This window comes from Equus caballus, chromosome 10 (assembly GCF_041296265.1).
Source record: "Equus caballus isolate H_3958 breed thoroughbred chromosome 10, TB-T2T, whole genome shotgun sequence".
Classification (NCBI taxonomy): Eukaryota; Metazoa; Chordata; class Mammalia; order Perissodactyla; family Equidae; genus Equus; species Equus caballus.
Genome location: NC_091693.1, coordinates 17,443,024 through 17,463,418, shown reverse-complemented (window position 1 = coordinate 17,463,418; position 20,395 = coordinate 17,443,024). Strand labels below are relative to the sequence as shown.

Here is a 20,395-nt window from a genome sequence, read left to right as displayed (position 1 = left end):
GGCAAAAAGACAGTCGCGCAGCATGTTGGGAAGCGGGACCCGCCCTCTCCCCGCCTCGTTTACTGCCCCGACGAGGGAATTCATTCTTGGGACTACAATTCCCAGCAGGCTGTGTGCGAGAGGGAGGGGCCGGTTCTTCTACCGGAAGTCTACTCTAGCCCTGGGTCCCCCACTCTGCTGCCAGAGCCGGAGTCGCCCAGGAGCCGCGGGACCCGGGCCGCTGGGGTCCGGACGGGGGTCGCCATGGTAACGGGGGCGCGCCCACGCTGGGGACGGGAGGAGGGTGGGCCCACGTGCTGGTCCCCGAGACTCGGTCGCGTACTGACAAGCCCCCCCAGCCGCGGTGCGATGGTCTGGGCCGGGCGCGGGCTCTCGGGATTGGGGCCGATCCAAGGCCGGGGAGGGGGGAACCGGGCGGGGACTGTGGGCGCCGGAGTGCACCGGGGGTCTCGGGGCCAGGGAGCATTGGGGACCAGGTGCCAAGGGGAGCGGGCTGTGCAGGAGGGAGACACTGGAGACGACGGGGGGTTGAAACAGGGAGGCAGCTCTCGGGGCTGATCTGGGAGGTGGGGAGGGGTCGTCCCGAGAGGAGGGCTCCCTGGGGGTGCGGCAGGATAGCTGGAGAAGAATGGGAGACACTGGGAAGGGACAGAAGGGGTCTCTAGAGGCAGGGAGCTGGCATGGCTGGCGGAGAGAAGGCGTTGAAACGAGCGGGATACTGCTGATGAGAGAGGATCTCGAGGGGAAGAGACTGGGCGCTGGAGGCGGGCAGGAGGCAGCTGTGGGGACCGGGGCTTTAGAGTCGGGGAAAGTCCTGCAAAGGGGAGAAGGCTTGGAGGGAGGGCGTGGGCGCTAGGAATGAATGGGGAGCAGTGGAAGACGCCTTTCCAAGAGGAGGGGTCTTGGCGGGTAGGGAGGCGGCCTGGAAGTCTGAGCGATGGGGGCGAGGACTTGGATCTGGCCCCCCTCCTCCGGGGTGGGGCTTTGGACCATAAGGAAGGATTCTTTGGGCGGGGAGCTGGGAAAAGAGAATGGGGATGGGTGTCAGAACAGAGGAGGAGTCTCCTCAAGGAACGGGGTCCTTGGAGGCGAGAGGTAACTTGTGGAACAGGGGAGGAGGCCCTGGAGTCAGAGAAGGGATGTCCCCCCATAAAAGGCCTAGGGAGGCCTGAGAGAGTGGATTGAAATGGAGAAAGTGGAGATCAAAAGGGAACATCTCCAGGGGAGGGGGCTTGGAGACAGGGAAGGAAGGGGGGCATCCACAGGGGACATCGGAGGAGAGAGGATCCAGGAGAGAAGGGACTTCTCAAGGTGGACTCCTGGGAGGGGAAACGGGAAGAGGTGGATGAGGGAATTTGGGAGTAAGAGGTGGCGTTCTCCCTCAGCTCTGTAGGCTTGCTGCTTGCTCTCCTTCCTATACGGCACACGGCTCTGGCTCAGCCCCCAGGCCGTGGCTGCCCCGTGTGGGTTCCCCACCCACCCCCTTTCCCCTCCCGCCCAGGACCCCTGCCCTGCTAGGAAGTGCTTTTCCCTGGCTCAGCAGAAGGGGTTCTTAGAAGGGGAGTGTAATATCCTGTTCCCATCCGGCCTGACTGGTTGGGGGAGGGGGATGGAGTGTGTGGGGAATGACGCTTAGGAAAGAGAGGGGACTCCCCTGGAAGGGTGGAGGCCGCCACAAGTCAGCATAAGGGGGTCCCGGGCAAAGCTTTGGGACCCCCCCAGCTCTGCCTCCTGGTTGTGAGACTTCTTTTTTCGGAGCCTCAGTTTCTTGATCTCTAAAACGGGCACAATCATGCCTGTCTCAGGCAGAACTGGGCCCAAAGGCAGGCTTCCTAGCTGGGTGACCCTGGGCCCTGGTTTTCTCCCAGTCAAATGGTGATGTTATGATTCCTCTAGGAACTAATGCTTATACAACACCAGTACGTGCTGGTCACTGTGCGACACCCCTTGTGTTTATTGACCTGTGCAGCAGTCTTCTGAGAGAGGTATTCTTATGATGTCCAGTATACAGAAGGGCAAACTGAGGTCCAGAGAGGTTAAGTGACTTCCCCATGGACACACAGCCAGTAGTGCCAGAATTCATTCAGACTCTAGAGTCTACGTTCTTAGCCACTTGGTCAAATGCCTCTCAGTCATACAATAGCTAACTTGATGAAGTGCTCAGTATGTAATAAGCACGGTGCTAAGTACTTTAGGCATTAACTCTTCAAAATTTCCATAGTAGCCCTGTGGCAGTTGACCTGGCATTTCAGAATCATCAAACATATTTCCTGGCCGTCACCGGGGGTTACATAGCTGACACAGAGCGCATGGTCTGAGCCGGGCTCTGTTCCGGGTACTCCTCATATATTGTTTACTCCTCATCACATCCTTACGTGGCCTTATTTTCTAGGTGGATAAACTGAGGTGCCAAGCATTGTCACCTAAGAAGTGGCAGGTGCTCTGGAAAACAGCTTAGGAGTCCCTGAAAATGTTAGCCGTGGTGTCCCCCTAGGACCTGGCACTTCCACTCCTAGGTGTGTACCCAAGAGAGACGAAAACATACGTCCACGTCAAAACTGGCACACCCATGTTCATAGCACCATTCTTCCTAATCGCTAAAAAGTGGGACTAATCCCCACGTCCATCAGCTGATGCATGGATCAGCCACATGAGGCACGTCCGTGCTGTGGAATATCATTCAGCCATGAAAAGGAATGAAGTTCTGATCCAGGCTACAACACGGTCGAACCTTGAAAACACGCTGAGTGAAAGAAGCCAGACACAGAAGGCCATGTACGGTGTGATTCTGTTTATAGGAAACCTCCAGAATAGGCAGATCTCTAGAGGCAGAAAGACTGGTTGTCGCAAGACCCTCCGGGGCAGGCAGCAGGGACTTATCTCCCTGGTGGCCGTGGGTGGGGCCGGGGCCGGAGGGCTGCCAGGCCTGCCTCCCCGCCTCTCTCACTTCCTCCTCCTCCTGCCCCCAGATCCGCTTCATCCTCATCCAGAACCGGGCGGGCAAGACACGCCTGGCCAAGTGGTACATGCAGTTTGATGACGATGAGAAACAGAAGCTGATCGAGGAGGTGCATGCCGTGGTCACCGTGCGAGACGCCAAGCACACCAACTTTGTGGAGGTGACAGCCCCGCCCCCACCCCGTGCCTCCCTCCCTCCCTCGCTTCCTTTTGACCCCTCCCTCCCAGCCGCCTGCCTGACCCCGCAGACCCTCCCTCCTTCCCAGCTTGCTCTCTTCCTTCCTTTTTGGGTGCTTTTCATTGTGAAAATTTTCAAACCTACCAAGGAGTATGATGAGAGAGAAGTAGATTAAAGACTCATATTAAAGACTCATACGCCCCCCTAACCCAGATCTCATCAGGATTAATTTTGAGGAAGATGAGCCCTGAGCTAACTACTGCCAATCCTCCTCTTTTTGCTGAGGAAGACTGGCCCTGAGCTAACATCCGTGCCCATCTTCCTCCACTTTATACATGGGACGCCTGCCACAGCATGGCTTGCCAAGTGGTGCCATGTCCACACCCGGGAGCCGAACCGGCAAACCCTGGGCCGCCAAAGCGGAACGTGCGAACTTAACCCCTGCGCCACCCGGCCGGCTCTCGTTTGCTGTCTTTTAATTAAGAAGGCTCCTCCTTTAATCCCCACGGCCTTAGTCTGTTCAGGAGGCCAGGTGGACTGTCCTGTAGAATTCAACAAATATTTACCCAGGGCCGCTGTTCAAGGCGCTGGGGACAGCAGGGAGCATAGCAGACCCGAGTCCCTGTCCTCGGAGAGCCGATAGTGAAGACATAGTGTGTGAGGGGGTGCAGGTACCAGGGAGGAAGCAGCAGGAGCGGTGGTGGTGGAGGTGCTGGAGCGTGTCCACCGGGGGTGGCATGCGGCTTCCAGTGGCTTGCTCAGGAAGTCTTCATTGAAAAGGTGACATTTGAGCCAAGACCTGAAGGGGCTGCAGGAGTCACAGGAGATGCTATCTGAGAGAGGAACATTCCAAGCCTGGGGGCCCAGCAAGTGCAAAGGCCCTGAGGCGGGAACGTTCTAGAATATTTCTGGAATAGCAAGAAGGCCAGCGTGTCTGAGGTGGAGTAAGCCAGGGAGGAGGGTGGGAGGAGATGAGGTCAGAGATAACGAGCAGATGTGCAGGGCCTGGTGGGCCGCGGGTTCCCGCTCCGAGTGAGGCGGGGGGAGTTCTGAGCAGAGGAGGGACGTGGGCCAACTTAGGGATGCCTTAGTAGAGGACAAGAGCAGAAGCGGGGGACCGCTCGGGAGGGCACCGCTGTGGCCCCGGTGAGATGCTGATACCTGGAGCTGACCCGGAAGCAGTCGGGGAGGCAAAGAGCGTTCTGGAAGTTTAGCCAACGGCAGGGCCGAGGGTTGGGCGTGGAATGAGAGAAAGCGGAGCCACTGCTAGGATGACACTGTCATTTTCTAAGGTGGGGCGGCCCTCAGGAAGAGCAGGCGGAGGGTCAGGAGCAGGAGTGAGGGAGTGACAAGTCAGAGTTCAGGGAGAGGGCTGGGCAGGAGATGGCCATATGGAAGGTGCTGCCCCTCGAGGGTAACGGAAGCCAGGGGAGTGAGCACGGACGGGGGGAGAGCAGAGAAGACAAGAGGGGCCGCACCCGGAGGGCGGAGAGCAGGCGGTGGAGGAAACCAGGAGATGTGGGCATCCCAGCGGCCACGGGGAAAGTGTTCCCAGGAGGAGGGCAGGACTGGCCCCTGGAGGCGGCCACAGGTGTCGCTGGTGGCCTTGCCAAGAGCAGTGTGGTGTGGCGGTGGGGCAGGGGCCGAGCGAGCAGGTCCAGGAAGGGACAAGAGGAGAGAAGAGGGACATCGGGGATGCCTCTCTGGTGGGGCCTCCTGCTGCCAGCACAGCACAGAGAGTGACCATGTCTGAGGGGCCGGGGGGAGTCAAGGAGGCCCGAACAGACAGGAGAAGTCAGAAAGGCCAGCTGGTCGGAGTGTCACAAGAGGGCCTGACCCTCAGGCCTTAGGTTCCTCTGGATCCAGGCCCACGTGTCCGTTCGTGTGTTTATTTAGCAACCAGCCCCTGTGTGCCTCAGGGGCCAGCCCTGTGCTCAGTTCACAGTGGGGACTGAGACAGCCCGGTGAGGGCCACAGACCTGTCCCCAGACCGTGAGAACCCTGAGAGTGTGGGGCTGGGATGGAACAGCCTGGTGGGAGGCGGGCACCTGCCCCAGCCTGGGAGTCAAGGAGGGCTTCCCGGAGGAGGAGAATTGTGAGGGAAGCAAAGGGATGAGTCACCAGCCTGAAGGCCCGCCATCTGAACTCTTGCTCTCGTTTATTTACTCACGCACGTTCCTTAGCACCTGCGTTCGTTTCCTGTGGCTGCTGGAACAAGTTACCAGAAGCCTCGTGGCTTAAAACGGCACAAGTTTGTCTTACAGTTCTTGAGGTCCATAGGGCTGCGTTCCTTCCAGAGGCTCCAGGGGAGAACTTCCTTGCCTTTCTTGGCTTCTGGAGCCGCCTGCAGTCCTCGGCTCGTGGCCCCTTCCTCCGTCTTCAGAGCCGGTAGCAGAGCGTCTTGACATCTCTGATCCACGCTCCTGCCTTCCCCTTTCCCTTGGAAGGACTCTCGTGTTTGCACGGGGCCCACCCGGGTAATCCGGGGTCGTCTCCCCGTCTCCGGATCCTTAACTTAGTCACAGCTGCCAAGTCCCTTTTGGCGTGTCGGGTCCCGGATTCACAGGTGGCAAGGATTAGGCCGTGGACACCTTGGGGGACGTCGTTCAGTCTACCGCGGCACCTCCTCAGTGTGCAGCCCTCCGCAGGGCAGCGCTGGGGACGCGGGTGACAGCCCCCGCCTCCCTCCCGGGGCTCACAGTCCGATGGGGAGACAGACCTGTCCCTGCACTGTGACCCTGGCGTGATCCGGCCTGGGACGGGCGTGTTCAGAAATTAAACGGGATGAGCTGGGGAAAAAAGAATAAAAATGCAGGACGAGTGTTGGCCTTCGCAGTTGCCAGCAGGTGGCGCCACACGCACACGCTCCCCAGGCCTAGAGCTGGGATTTTTCAGATTTTGGCCACAGATGTCGTGTGTTGCAAGCCGGTGTGCCTGTCTGTATCTGAGTGCACCTATCTCTCTATCTGCTTACACGCGCTCGTAAAACCAGCGTCTGTGTCCCCAGCCCACGCGGATTTATTCCTGGGTCGTGCGTATGTTTCTGCGCTGGTGTTTGTATGTGTGTTATAGTTCAGTTAAGGGCAAGGCTGGGATCATCTTGGTCACCAGTGATGACTGTTGCCCAGCACAGAGCCTGCACACAGTAGGTACTCAGATATGTTTGCGGGATGATTGAATGAATTAGTTCCAGGCTGAGGAATTTGTCTCCAGAGGCAACAGGGAGCCCCGGAAAGGTGGGACGGGTGCCGTGGGACACTCCAGCCTCCTTCTCGGTTCTGAGCTTTTGCACCAGCTGTTCCCTCCGCCTGGGGCCCTCCAGCCCGTTCCTCATCTTCCAGATCTCAGTTCAGATGCCCCCTCCTCCAGGAAGCCCTCCTGGACCCCAGGCTGACTTAGCCGCCCCCTCTGGGCTCCCGCAGCCCAGCCCTGCCCACTCTGGGGAAGTCTGAGGATGAGTCTCGCTCCACCGGACTGTGAGCCCCAGGAGGGAAGGGTCCCCACTGTGTCCCGTCTGCCGGGCACCCTGTGCTCATAGCCTCTCTGCCCGCAGTTCCGGAACTTCAAGATCATTTACCGCCGCTACGCCGGCCTCTACTTCTGCATCTGCGTGGACGTCAACGACAACAACCTGGCCTACCTGGAGGCCATCCACAACTTCGTGGAGGTGCGCGGCGGGCGGCGGGCGGGCTGGGGCCCCAGGCGGCCCTCGACTCCTGGGACCCAGCCCCGGTGTCCTATCTCGGGACGCACAGACCCTCCGTGCCCTCCCCTCGGCGTCAGGGGTCGGGGTCTCTGTCGTCCTCGACCCTCCTCGCTGTTTCTTTCTGTCTGTGTCTCGTTGCATCTCTGTCCTCTCCGCTCGAGCGTGTCTGCCTCTCTCCCTCCCTCTGCCTCAGTCAGTCTCTTTGCCGTCTTTCTCTGTTCTCGTCTGATGCTCTTCCTTGTTTATCTCCCTCACTGTCTTTCTCACCATCTCGGCCTCTTTATCCCTCTTTCTCCCTCCCCACTGTCTCTCCCTGCACCCCTGGGTGTCTCTCCCTTCCCTCCCCCTATTTGGTGTCTCTTTTGCCCCCTTTCTTTTTTTTTTTTGAGGAAGATTAGCCCTGAGCTAACATCTGCCACCAATCCTCCTCTTTTTTTGCTGAGGAAGACTGGCCCTGAGCTAACATCCGTGCCCATCTTCCTCCACTTTATATGTGGGATGCCTACCACAGCATGGCTTGCCAAGCGGTGCCATGTCTGCACCCGGGATCCGAACTGGTGAACCCCGGGCCGCTGAAGCGGAACGTGCGCACTTAACTGCTGGGCCACCAGGCTGGGCCCTTTTGCCCCCTTTCTGGTGACTTCTCTTGTGTCTCTGTGTCCCTCTCTCCCCGCCCGATTCTCACCGTCCGTGTCTCCGTCCCCCAGGTCTTAAACGAGTATTTCCACAACGTCTGTGAGCTGGACCTGGTGTTCAATTTCTACAAGGTGGGCTCCTGGTGCGGACGAGGATGAGGGGGCCGGCGGCGGGGAGGCGGGTGGGCCAGGCCCCTCTGCCGCGCTGAGGCCTCCTCTGATGTCTGTTTCCTGGCTCTCGGGCGTCAGCTCCTGAGGTTCAGACCAGCCCCCGGGCCCTGCTCTCACCGGGGGTCTCCCCTCGCTCAGGTTTACACGGTCGTGGACGAGATGTTCCTGGCGGGCGAGATCCGTGAGACCAGCCAGACGAAGGTGCTGAAGCAGTTGCTGATGCTCCAGTCGCTGGAGTGAGGGCAGCCGGCCCCTCCTGCCCCGGCCCCCCCGGCCCGGCCCCCTGGACTCGCCTGCTCGCTTCCCCTTCCTGGCCTGGGCCCCCCCAGCAGGCCCCTCCTTCCGCTGCCCGGGAGGGAGGGACCTGGGTGGAGCTGGGCCATACGGGAGGAGACCACGCCCCACTGCCTCTGGGCCCCAGCTGTGGGCCGAGGCCACCTTGTGTGTGCCGAGTAACCGTGCACTGTCATGTGATGACGTGAGTGTGCGTACGTGGAGCCCCCAATAAACCTGTGGTCCCCGCCTGGCCTTGTGTCTTGGAGTCCTTGCCTGTCTTCCCTGGGAGCCATGGGCCATCAGTGAGTGAGTGAGTCAGTCAGTCAGTCAACAAACCCTCCTCATTGTGCCGTGCAAGCCCGGGGACCCATTTGCATTCACACCTTCTCCTGCCCACAGAGGGCCCCCAACACTGGAAGGGGTGACAGATTTAGATGCCAAGCACTCGCTGCTGAAACCAGAATACAGCTGATGGCACCGAGCGTGTCCCGGGCATCCTTCTAAGCGTTGACGTGTGACCTTAGTGCATCCTCAGCAGGGGACGAGGAAGGCGCTGTTAGTGTCCCCATTTTCCAGGTGAGATCACTGAGCCCGGGACGGTTAAAAGACTCGCTCGAGGTCCCAGAGCTGGTCAGTGGCCGGGCCAGGTTGCTTTGGGGCTAGTTCTGAGCCCAGAGAGGCGGCTCCAGCGTCCTCGTTTCTAACACCAGGCCTGAGGGGGTTGCCGTGCAGGTGCCCGGCCTCGTGTTTGGCAGCCCTTGGGGTGGGACAAGTCCTCATGGTGAGAGACTGCCCCAGGGTGGCCGGGCTGTCGGCCTCCAGCTGCCAAATGCCAGCAGTGGCCCTCTGGCCATCATGACAACAGAAAATGCCCTGCGTGTTTCCAGTGCCCTGTCGGGTGGCCGTGCCCTACCCCGTGCCCACTGAGAGCAGAGTGATGGCTGCTGGCTGCACTCGTGACCTGCGCCCTTGGCATGCTGAGGACACGGTGGCACGGCTGCCAGCTCTTGTGCATGTTACCTGGCCTCGCTTCAGTCTCCCAGCTCAGCTGCACACACACTGGGTGACCCTTGGGTAAGTCACTTAACCTCTCTTGCCTCCTTTTTTTTTTTTTTTCCCGAAGAAGATTAGCCCTGAGCTAACATCTGCCGCCAATCCTCCTCTTTTTGCTGAGGAAGACTGGCCCTGAGCTAACATCCGTGCCTATCTTCCTCCACTTTATATGTGGGATGCCTACCACAGCATGGCTTGCCAAGGGGTACCATGTCCGCACCCGGGATCCAAACCGGCGAACCCCGGGGCCACCAAAGTGGAACATGTGTAATTAACCACTGTGCCACCAGGCTGGCCCCATTGCCTCCGTTTCTTCATCTGGAAAATGGGCTGACAATAGTTTTCACCCCCAGCGTGTGCTGAGATTAGATGAGTTACTCATGCAAAGTTCAGGATGGTGCCTGGCATTGGTCCCCAGCATTCACTCTGCAGGCTAAGTGCCTGCTGTGTGCAGGGCCCTGTCGAGCCGTGGGAGGTGTCCCCAGCAGTGGACAGTGGGCGCTGGCCGTCATGGTCATCGTTTTACGTGGAAACAGGCTTGGCGGGCTGAATTCCTCTTTCTTGTTCTATCGAAGTCATATTGGTTTACAACCTCGTGTAATTTCAGGTGGGCGTTCTTCTGTGTCAGTGTCTGTGTAGACTGCGTCGTCCTCACCCCCAGTAGTCTAGCTGTTATCCGTCACCACGTGTGTATGCCCCTTGGCCCCTTTCTTGGGGAGGTGAATTCCTTCATAATCGTTACAACAGTGTGTTCGCTTCTGATCGCTGCTGTAACAAATCGCCACAAACTCAGAGCCTTAAAACAACAGGGCTTTGAGCCTGACCTCTGCGGAGGAGGAGGCATCAGGGCGATGGGGCAGGAGGTCAGCTCATCCTGGGATGGGCCCCGGGCAAGAACAGGGTTGAGGATAGGTCGAGGTGCTTAGGACACGGAGGGAGTATCAGTTTCCTGTGGTGGCCAGAACAAATCTCCACACACTGACTGGCTTAAAAGGAAAGAAACGGATTGCTTCCCAGGTCTGGAGGCCAGAATTCTGAAATCAAGGTGTGGGCAGGGCTGTGCTCCCTCCCAAAGCCCCAGGGGAGTATGCTTCCCTGCTTCCTCCAGCTTCTTGGGGCTCCTGACATTCCTTGGCTCATGGCTGCATCACTCTAGTCTCTGCCTCCATCTTTTTTTTTTTTGCTGAAGAAGATTGGCCCTGAGCTAACATCTGTGCCAATCTTCCTCTGTTTTGTATGTGGGATGCTGCCACAGCATGACTGCTGAGCTGTGCTGAGGACTTTGGTTTTATTCTGTGTGAGATGAGAGCCAGTGAAGGATTTTTGTTTGGAGGGTTCGAGGGGGGCGGTGGGTAACAGCTTTATTGAGATATAACTCACCATACAATTCACCCATTTAAAGTGTACAGTTCAGGGGCCGGCTCCGTGGCGGAGTGGTTAAGTTCGTGTGCTCCACTGCGGTGGCCCAGGGTTCGGATCCTGGGCGTGGACATGGCACCGCTCTTCAGGCCACGTTGAGGCAGCGTCCCACATCCCACAACTAGAAGGACCTGCAACTAGGAATATACAACTGTGTACTGGGGAGTTTGGGAAATAAAGCAGAAAAAAAATAAATAAAGTGTACAGTTCAGGGAGAGGGTGGAGGGACAAAAGGATGACAGGGCACATGTGTGTGGTGACAGATGCCAGGTAGACTTTGGGTGGTGAACATGATGTAATCTACACAGAAATCAAAATATAGTGGTGTACATAATACTATCCACCGATGTGACCTCAATAAGAAAAATTATGCTACAGGAATTATATGCAGGCATTAGAGATAATAAGTATGTTTATTAATCTAGAAAAAATGATTTATTGAGTACAAAAGCTCATTAAAAACTAAAAAAAAAGAAGTGTACAATTCCATTTTTAGTATATTCACAGAATTGTGTTCCCGTCATCGCACTCAACTTTAGAACATTTTCATCCCCCCAAAAAGAAACCCGTACTCAGAGCTATCACCCCTCCATTCTTCCAGCCCTCCCCGTAGCCCTCGGTAATCTGCTAACCCACCCGTCTGCTTTCCGTCTCCGTGGATTTGCCTATTCTGGACATCTCATAGAAATGGAATCGTACCATCTGTGGGGCCAGGAATGTTGTGAGCTGAGGAGGGACAATGATTTGTCAAATCTGATAGGAGGAAGTCAGGAGAGGGAACAGAGGCCGGCGAGGAGCTGACGCTGGCTTGGGCCAAGATGGGGGCGAGGCGATGGAAGGAGAGAGAGGTGGCCAGACGCTGGACACATTTGAAGGTGGGATTTGCTGACGATTCGATGTCGGGCAGGAGAGAAGTCAAGGATCACTCTCGACTTCACAGCCTGAGTGTCTGGAAGTCTGGCGTCTCCTTTTCCAGAAGCGAGAAGATGGTGGGAGGAACGTGTCAAGTTGGAGCTCTCGGGCCTTCGAGAGGAGAGGCTGCGGAGGCAGAGGCTGTGTGGGTCTGGAGCTCAGGAGCGAGGTCCAGGCCAGAGATGGACATTGGGAAACCTCCGGAACACTGGTGGTATTTACCTCCACGAGGTCGGCTGAGATCACCACGGGAGTCAGAGGGAAGACAGAGAAGAGATGCGCAGACTGAGATCCGGGAAAAGAGCGGAAATGAGAAAAAGAGACAGAGAAGGACCAGCCACCGAGAAAAAGGAGAACCACCCAGTGCAGCATCCTTGACTCGAGCAAGGAGAGTGCTCGGGAGGGGGGAGCATCATGCGTTCCATGCTGCCGCGATCACAACGCTGTCCGAGCGGCTCAGTGACAACCGCCCAGTGCCAGCAGGATGCCAGCGCCTGGAACTCGCTCGTGCGTTGCTGGTGGGAAGGCCAAAGGGTGCGGCTTCTCCGGAAAACTCCTCTCTGGCAGGTTCTTACAAAGTTAAACATTACCCTCCCCTCATGACTCAGCCATCCTCCCCTCCTTCTTGACCCAAGAGAAAGGAAAACGTATTCATGTAAATATTTGGCAGTGAAAACGTTCATAGCAGCATTATCCACATAGACAAAAGGTGGGGACAGCCCAGATGCCCATCAACAGATGAATGGGTGAGCAAGATATGCTCTGTCCACACCATGGAATATTATGCAGCCATAAAAAGGAACGGAGCACTGACACGTGCTACAACATGGATGAAGCTTGAAACATATGCCAACTGAAAGAAGCCGGTCACAAAAGGCTGCATAGCGTGCGATTCCATTTATGTGAAATGTTGGGAAGAAGCAAACACATATTGACAGAAAGCAGACTAGTGGTCTCCTAGGGTTGAAGGGATGGAATTTGGGGCTTGATAGTGAAAGGACGCAGGGCTTCTTTTAGAGGCGACGAAAATGTTCTGGAGTTGATGGTGGTGACGGTTGCACGCTCTGTGGACATACTCAAAATCATTGCATTGTACGCTTCAAATGGATGTATTGAACGGTAGGCAAGTTGCATGTCAATAAAGCTGTTAGAAAATAAAGGAACAAATGAAATCTACCTTGCAGTTGCAAACAGAAAGAAAAAACAATCCCGGCGTGTGACTGTTTATAGTGGCTTTATTCAAAATCACCCCAAACTGGATACACCCAAAGGTCCTTCTACAGGTGATGGATAAACCGTGGTCCCTCCAGACAGTGGGATGCTCCTCAGCACGGAAAAGGAACAGCCCTGAAACACAGGCAGCCACGGGGAGGCCTCGCAGAGCCTGACGCCCAGGGGAAGAAGCCAGACCCCGAGCCTGCGTGCTGAGATTCCATCTCAGCAAAGTGACGGGGACAGACCCGTGGTCGCCGGGGCTGGGGGTGAGCGCGGCTGCAGAGGGCACGAGGGGGTTTTTGAGAAGTGATGGCATTCTTCTACATGTCGATTGTGATGATGGTCACCCAGCCACACACCATTGTCAAAGCTCACAGAACTGTCCCCACTGAAAAGGGTAAATTTGAGTGTGTGCAAATTATACCTCAAGAATCTGACTTTTAAAAACGCTTCCGAAGCCCAAATGTTGATCCAGTCATGACTGGATGGATACACAAGATATGGTGGATGCAGACGATGGAATATTATTCGGCTGTAGAAAGGAATGATGTTCTGACACACGCTACAACATGGAGGAACCTTGAAAACAATCCGAGGGGCCAGCCTGGTGGCGGAGCGGTCAAGTTCGTGTGCTCCGCTTCGGCTCCTGGGGTTGGTGGATTTGGATCCCGGGTGTGGACCTACACACTGCTCATCAAGCCATGCTGTGATGGCATCCCACATACAAAATAGAGAAAGATTGGCACAGATGTTAGCTCAGGGCCAATCTTCCTCACCAAAAAAGGAAAACAATCTGAGTGAAAGAAGCAGACGCAAAAGGCCACATAGTCCGTGAGTCCATTTATATGAAATCTCCAGACTAGGCCAATTCATAGAAACGGAAAGTAGATTAGAGGCTGCCAGGGGCCGCGTTGAGGGGGGAGAAAAGGGAGTCACTGTTTAACATATATTGGGGTTTCCTTTTTGGGGTACTAAGAATGTTCTGGAGCTAGATAGTGATGATGGTCGCACAATCTAGTGAGTGTGGGAAAAACGACTGAATCACGCACTTTAAAACGGTGAATTTTATGGGATACGAATATATCTTAATTTAAAAAAGAAAAAACAAAAGCTTCTGAGTGGTCCCATACGAGAAGCGCTGGGGACTGGCCACTGGATGTGGTAAGGTGGGGTCAGCGGCGGGTGGAGTGGGCTGGCAGAGGGGTGATGGCTGGCTCCCGGAGATGATGGGGGGAATTGGCACAGCGCCGATAAACCCCTTGGAGGAAGAGTTGTTTTCAAAGACCAGGAAATGTGGGGCCGGCCAGGTGGCACAGCAGTTAAGTTCCCACTTTGGTGGCCCCAGGGTTCACCGGTTCGGATCCCAGGTGCGGACATGGCACCGCTTGGCACGCCACACTGTGGCAGGCATCCCACATATAAAGTAGAGGAAGATAGGCACAGATGTTAGCTCAGGGCCAGTCTTCCTCAACCAAAAAAAAAAAGAGGAGGATTAGCAGCAGATGTTAGCTCAGGGCTAATCTTCCTCAAAAAAAGAAAAAGAGAGAGAGAGAAATGGGGCAGTAGCTGGAGAAGGCTGTGGGATCAAGGAGATGGGGATTATTTTTAGAATGGACAACATCGCAGCGAGGTTTATGTGTTTGGGGGGGCGACGGTGCAATGGACAAGGGGGAACCTGAAGATGCAGGAAAGTAGGGGAGAGGCTGGAGGGGGGTCCGGCAGACCAGGAGGGGTGGGCTCACCCCTGGGAGCGGTTGGGGAGGCAGGGTGGGGGGCACCGAGGGAGGCGGGGGGAGGCTCACGCAGTTCGTCGGCTTCCAACTTCTCGGTGACAGGGAAGCAAGGCCATCGGCTGAGGGCGAGGCTGCCCCGGGGGCGGCGCCCGGAGACCGCGGGGGGCGGAGCATGCGCGGGGGAGCCCGTCTGCACCTCCTGCTCCAGCACCCTGTGAAAACGTGGGCCCAGTCCGGCCAGCTCTGATTCTTCAAGAGACATTGAGAACCTAGAGTTTTTTGAATGTGAAGTCTAATCATTTTTTAATGCTTGTTTTGAAAAAAATTTTTAACCCTCAGAGAGGTCAAAGAAAAAATGTGCAGCGGCCAGATGGAGCCCTCGGGCCACATGTCTGCAACCCCCGGGTGGACTGAAGCACAGGGCAGAGGCGGTTCCAGGGTTTTCAGGAAGTCCAGTGTCAAAGGTGGGGACGGAGAGGGACCCGAGACAGCGAGCACACAGGAGGCTTCTGAAATGTTTTTAGAGTGCCAGCTCGAGGCCCGGCCCGTTCTAAGGTTTTTAAAGGCATAATCCCACTTAATCTTCATAATGATGCCACGAAGCAGCTACTGGCATCGCCATCGCCAGCGCAAGTAGATTCCCTCTTTGTGGATAAGGAAATGTGAGTTCAGAGAGGGAAGGCTGTTTACCCAAGGACGCACAGTGAGCCGCTGAGACTGGACCGTAGGTTTCTAGAATGCTGGAGCCAGAATGTTCCCGTTCACTTTAAGGGCATAGATGTTTGAGAGGGGTCCCTCCAAAGGGTGAGAAAGGAAGCCGGGGAGAACGTCAGAGACGGAGTGAGATTTATCTTATGTTTAACGCAATTCCACTCAATACCCACCCTACCCCACCCCGTAAAACAGTTCTTTCCAAACAGAAACAAGCTGATTCTCAAGTTGATGTGGCATCACGGGTTGAATTGTGTCCCCCCCCCACCCCCACCCACCCTGAAGGAGCCCTAACCCCCAGTCCCTCAGAAGGTGACCTCATTTGGAGGGTGGGTCTTCACGAGCCGATCAAGTTGAGGTCATTAGGGTGGGCCCAAATCCCATAGGACTGGTGTCCTTTAAGAAGGGGAAATTAGGACATAGGGACAGACAAGCTCAGAGGAAAGACAAGTGGAGAGACACAGGGGCAAGATGGCCATGTACAAGCCGAGGGAAGGGCCTGGAATGATCCCCTGACACCCTCAGAAGGAATCGACCCTGGGGCACCTTGATCTCGGACTTCTGGCCTCCAGAACCTCAAGCTGATACGTTTCTATTGGTTAAGCCACCCGGGTTGTGGGACTTTCTTAAAGCAGCCCTAGGAAACGAACACATGCGGGACAACAAAGCTACAAGGGGAGGCGAGATAAGATGGAGGCGGAATATGAAAGGGCCGAACCACAAGCCACGTTGCCGTTATTCAGCCTTCACGACCAAGAGACCAGGTATTTGCGTAAGATTAGCCGAGCGGATTAACAAGAAAGCACAGAGAGCCCAGAAGCAGACGCAGGCGTCCATGCAGATTGGATCCGAGACAGAAGCTGCCTTCCAGATGCCGGGGGAAGGGTGTGGGTTGTCCACATTGGGGGGATCAGATCCCTGCCTCACACCATACGCAGAAGACGTCCGCAGGGGGATCAGAGCCCTAATGTCGCAAAACAAAACACTTAGAAGAAAAATGCAGGAGAATGGTTTTATGACCTTGGGGTCAAGAAGGATTGTCACATTAAAAAAAATCTTAGTTCAGTTTTGAAAGAATACATGCCTACATTCCAAAATTCAATAGGCACAAAAGTGGATAGAGTGAGGAAAGTTGTGCCCCTCCATCTTTCTCCCCTAGCCACCTAGTTCCCCTCCCTGGAGTCAACAGGTAGAACCGATTTCTTGTAATCTTTCCAGAGATATATTATGCATAGAGGAGCAATATGAACACACACACTGACACACACACACAATCTCCCCCTCTCCCACTGTTTTCATTCAAACGGTGGCATATTGATCACACAATTTCTTCACCTTGGAGATGGTTCCAAAGGAGTCCGTAAAGAACTCCCTTATTCCTTTTTATGGCAGTATTGTAGAGAAAGGTTTCTTAGGGTCCAAAAAGTACTAAGCATACAAGAAAAGACTGCCTCGAAAGTAAAACCTCTGGGCATCAAAAGACACTATCCACAAAATGACGAGACGAGCCACAAGTTGTGCAAAGGTATTTGTAACACATGTAACTGACAGAGGGAGTCATAGCCACAATATGTAAAGAACTCCTACAAACCAACAAGAAAAAAACAACCAAGTAAGAAAATGGGCAAGAGAGGGAGGGCAAACAGCTTCAGAAGTCCTGGCGGATGGGGAAAGGAGGCAGGTTACGCACATGGGCTGGCAAATTGGATCTCCACCCTGCGCCACACGCAGAACAGCTGAGGTGGAGGCTGTCAGCGGTTATCAGCAACCTGAGCAGAGACAGGCCTGGCAGAAGGGCGTGGGAGCCTCGTTACCCTCCCTGTTGGAGAGAATTCAAGGTGGAGGTGGGAGAGATTATTTTTTTCCTGACCTGAGGAAGGGAGAGGCTGGCCCAGCCCAGCGGGGGAATGTGAGGTGGAAGACAGGGCTGGCTCGGTGCCCAACACCTGCCTGGGTCTTGTCGACGTTAGTCAGCGGGGTCAGCCTGGCCTTCCTGCCCTGTGATGCAATCCTGCGCCGAGCTGACAACATCCACCTGAAGTGACACGGCGCGGGGCAGGCACTTCTGCATGCGGCCACACGCCAGGCACCTTGAGTGGCCTATTTGCTCCAGTGGCGTGGAAACCGCGACCTTCCAGCCACTCAGGCTGGAAACTTCGAAGGGGTTTGGGACTCTTCTCGGTGCCTGACGCCCCGCATCCCAGCCTGCAGGAAATCCTGTTGGCTGGACCTTCACAAAGTATCCAAAGTTGTCCCCCCAACAGCACCCACCGTGGTCCAGCTGCCATCATCTCCCGCCTGGACTCCTGCTGTTGCCCCGACAGAGGTTCCCCACGTGGCAGCACAAGCCTTTTACAGGAAGTGAATGCTATCACTTCCCTCTTCAGTTACCTCCTGTGGCTCCCGCCTCACTCAGCAGGACGCCCAGGGTCCTCATCCCCTCTCTAACCTCATCTCCCACCTTCTCCGCCTCGCACACTCTATTCCATACACACTGGCCTCTTTGCTGTTCCTTGACCTGACCAGGCACAGTCCTGCCTCAGGGCCTTTGCACTGCTGTTCCGTCTACCCTCTTCTCCCAGCCATCTGGTGGCTCACTCCCTCACCTCCTTCAGGTCTCTGCTTACATGTCACCTCTCTGACAGCACCCTTCTCTCCATACGCCCTGTCACTGTGTTTCTCATAACCTATTTATTTCTTGATTTCTTCCCGGTGCCTTTATCACCACTTGACATGTTGTATAGATGTGTGTGTCTCTATGGCCTCGTCACTGGGATGTCAGCGCCGTAGGGTGGCTGTCTTGTCCTCTGCTGTGCTCCCGTGCCTACAAGACGAGATGCTCATTAACTGTGCTTAGTAGCTGCTCGATAAATAGTAAGTAAATGAATGAATAAATGAGTCCTCTCAAAAACCCTAAAAGGGAGGTACTGAGACCATCCCATTTCGCAGATGAGGAGACTGAGGCACACAGAGGCGACGTCACCTGCCCGAGGCCATCCCACTTGTTGAGTTCTTGCTGCAGGTCAGGCCCCCCCTCAGCCCTGGGTGTGCAGGCTCTCAAACGAGGTCAGGATTGTCTCCCACACTGGGCAGGTGGGCCTGAGGATCAGAGAGGTGAAGTCACTTAGCTGGGGCCACAAAGCTGGGAAGCGGCAGGTAGATCCAGGACTGAAGCAAGTCTGCCTGTGGCCAGGGCCATCCTGTCACCTTTAGTTACTGGAGTCTCAGTGCAAAAGCCGTTGTCAAAAGATTGAGTGTCCTCATTTCATTTCTTGTTGTATTTTTTTTTTTTTTTTTTTTTGCTGAGGAAGATTGGCCCTGAGCTAACATCTGTGCCCATCTTCCTCTATTTTGTATGTGGGATGCCACCACAGTGTGGCCTGATGAGTGGTGTGTAGGTCTACACCTGGGATCCAAACCCACAAAACCTGGGCCGCTGAAGTGGAGCACGCCAACTTAACCAGTACGCCACTGGGCCAGCCCTTCATTTGTTGTTGTTTTGAGCATCTGTTTGTTAGTTTATTTTTCCTTGTCAACTCATTGGCTGGGCCTGCTCTACACCACCCAGTGCCCACCTCTGTGTTTATTCTGAAGCAGATCCAGGCGTCATATCATTTGTCCACACATCCACTGATGTCCGGCCAGCCTTAGAGTCGTGAATCTTCAAACGTCAGACTCATGAAATTACAGACTTGTCAGCTGCTGGGGGTGATGCTGTGACCTCCGTGATGCTGACTCTCTTTGTGGAATTTATTAGAGTTGCGACTGACAGTGAGGCCACCGAAGCCAGATGGCCAGGGGCCAGATCCGCATCCCCATTCACTGGCTGGGTGGCCTCAGTGCTCCCACCTGTCAAGGGGGGGCAGTAAAACCAGTCCCTGCTTCGCTGGGCTGCTGGGAGGCTGAAATGAGTCACTGTGCGACAAGCACTTAGCAGCTGCCCTTAACAAGAGTCAGCGAGTACTTGTCTTTGAGATTTCACATCCGCGTCTCTTTGAGCTATAGAACTCCAAGCGGCCACCCAGGACAAACGGCAGAGCACAACCAGCAATGGTGCCATCAGCGAAGATGACTAAACCGGTATCTTGGCACACATTTTGAAAAGTGCCAAAAAGGCATTATTAATACAAATATTTGATTATAGTTTGAGAAAAAAGGAAGATGGCGTTTGATTTCCATCTTCTCTGCTTTGTTTCAGACCTTAAGAGTCAAGCCTGATCTATTAACTGCTGAATGGATAAAGACAATGTGGTATATCCATTCAGTGGAATATTACTCAGCCTTAAAAAAGGAACGAAGCACCAATCTGGGCTACAACATGGCTGAACCTTGAAAACATTGTGCTGAGTGCAAGAAGCCAGACACCAGAGGCCACGTACTGTAGGATTCCATTTATATGAAATGTTCAGAATAAGCAAAGTCATAGAGACAGAAAGTAGATTAGTGGCGGCCAGGGGCTGGGAAGGATGGAGAGACGGGGGAGGGATGGCAAAGGCGTGTGGGGTTTGTTTTGGGGGTGATGAAATGTTTCTAAAATTATTGTGGTGATGCTTGCACGACTCCATGAATATATTAAAAAACTTTGAATTGTACACTTTAAATGGATCCCCCAAGTGTTACAGCTCTTTTAGAGTTTGTCTGGCAGGTTTTCTGGTCCTCACTGGAAGGTCTCCCCCTGCAAAAAATAAACAAACAAATAAATGGATCCTGCAAAGTTAAATGCTATGTGGTTTCATTTCTGTAACATTCTTGACATGACGAAGTTCTAGACACGCAGAACACGTTAGTGGTCACCAGGGGTTAAGGAGGGGGTGGGAGTAGAGAAAGTGAGGGTGGTTATAAAATGACAACAAAAGGGGCCGGCCCAGTGGCGCAGCGGTTAAGTGCGCACATTCCACTTCAGCGACCTGGGGTTCGTCAGTTCGGACCCGGGTGCAGACATGGCACCACTTGGCAAGCCATGCTGTGGTAGGCGTCCCACATATAAAGTAGAGGAAGATGGGCACAGATGTTAGCTCAGGGCCAGTCTTCCTCAGCAAAAAGAGGAGGATTGGCAGCAGATGTTAGCTCAGGGCTAATCTTCCTCAAAAAAAATAAAATAAAATAAAATGGCAACAAGAGGTGTCCTCGTGATGGTAATGTCCTGTATCTTGACCGTGGCGATGTCAGTATCCTGGTTGTGATATCGGACCGCCCGTCCTTCTCGTCTCAGCTCTCACACTGATAACAAGTGTCCTTTTCCGGTCTATTTAGTGCCACGTTTTCCACCCTTTCGTTCCTTTGGTTGGTGATTTTGCTGTTTAAAATGCCAGCGCCTCCCCCCTCCTCCCGGCATCCCGCTGAAGTGGGGTCTAGGGCTCCTAAGCACAAGAAGGCTGTGATGTGCCTTATGGAGAAAATACAGAAAATATGTAAGATTTTTATACGC

At 54.8% G+C, this 20,395-nt stretch overlaps 1 protein-coding gene and 1 non-coding gene across 2 annotated transcripts; both read left to right on the top strand.

Moving 5' to 3' along the window:
* The first annotated feature begins 13 nt into the window (after positions 1-13).
* AP2S1 (adaptor related protein complex 2 subunit sigma 1) lies at positions 14-8,176 on the top strand. Its single transcript, XM_001917122.6, has 5 exons — positions 14-246; positions 2,970-3,119; positions 6,690-6,803; positions 7,550-7,609; positions 7,787-8,176. The coding sequence occupies exons 1-5, from the start codon at positions 244-246 to the stop codon at positions 7,886-7,888; spliced, it is 429 nt and encodes a 142-aa protein (XP_001917157.2). The 5' UTR covers positions 14-243; the 3' UTR covers positions 7,889-8,176.
* Positions 8,177-19,578: 11,402 nt separating this feature from the next.
* Positions 19,579-19,640, top strand: LOC111775521 (U7 small nuclear RNA). Its single transcript, XR_002811228.1, has one exon. It is a non-coding gene; the product is annotated as a U7 small nuclear RNA (small nuclear RNA).
* Positions 19,641-20,395: the final 755 nt, after the last annotated feature.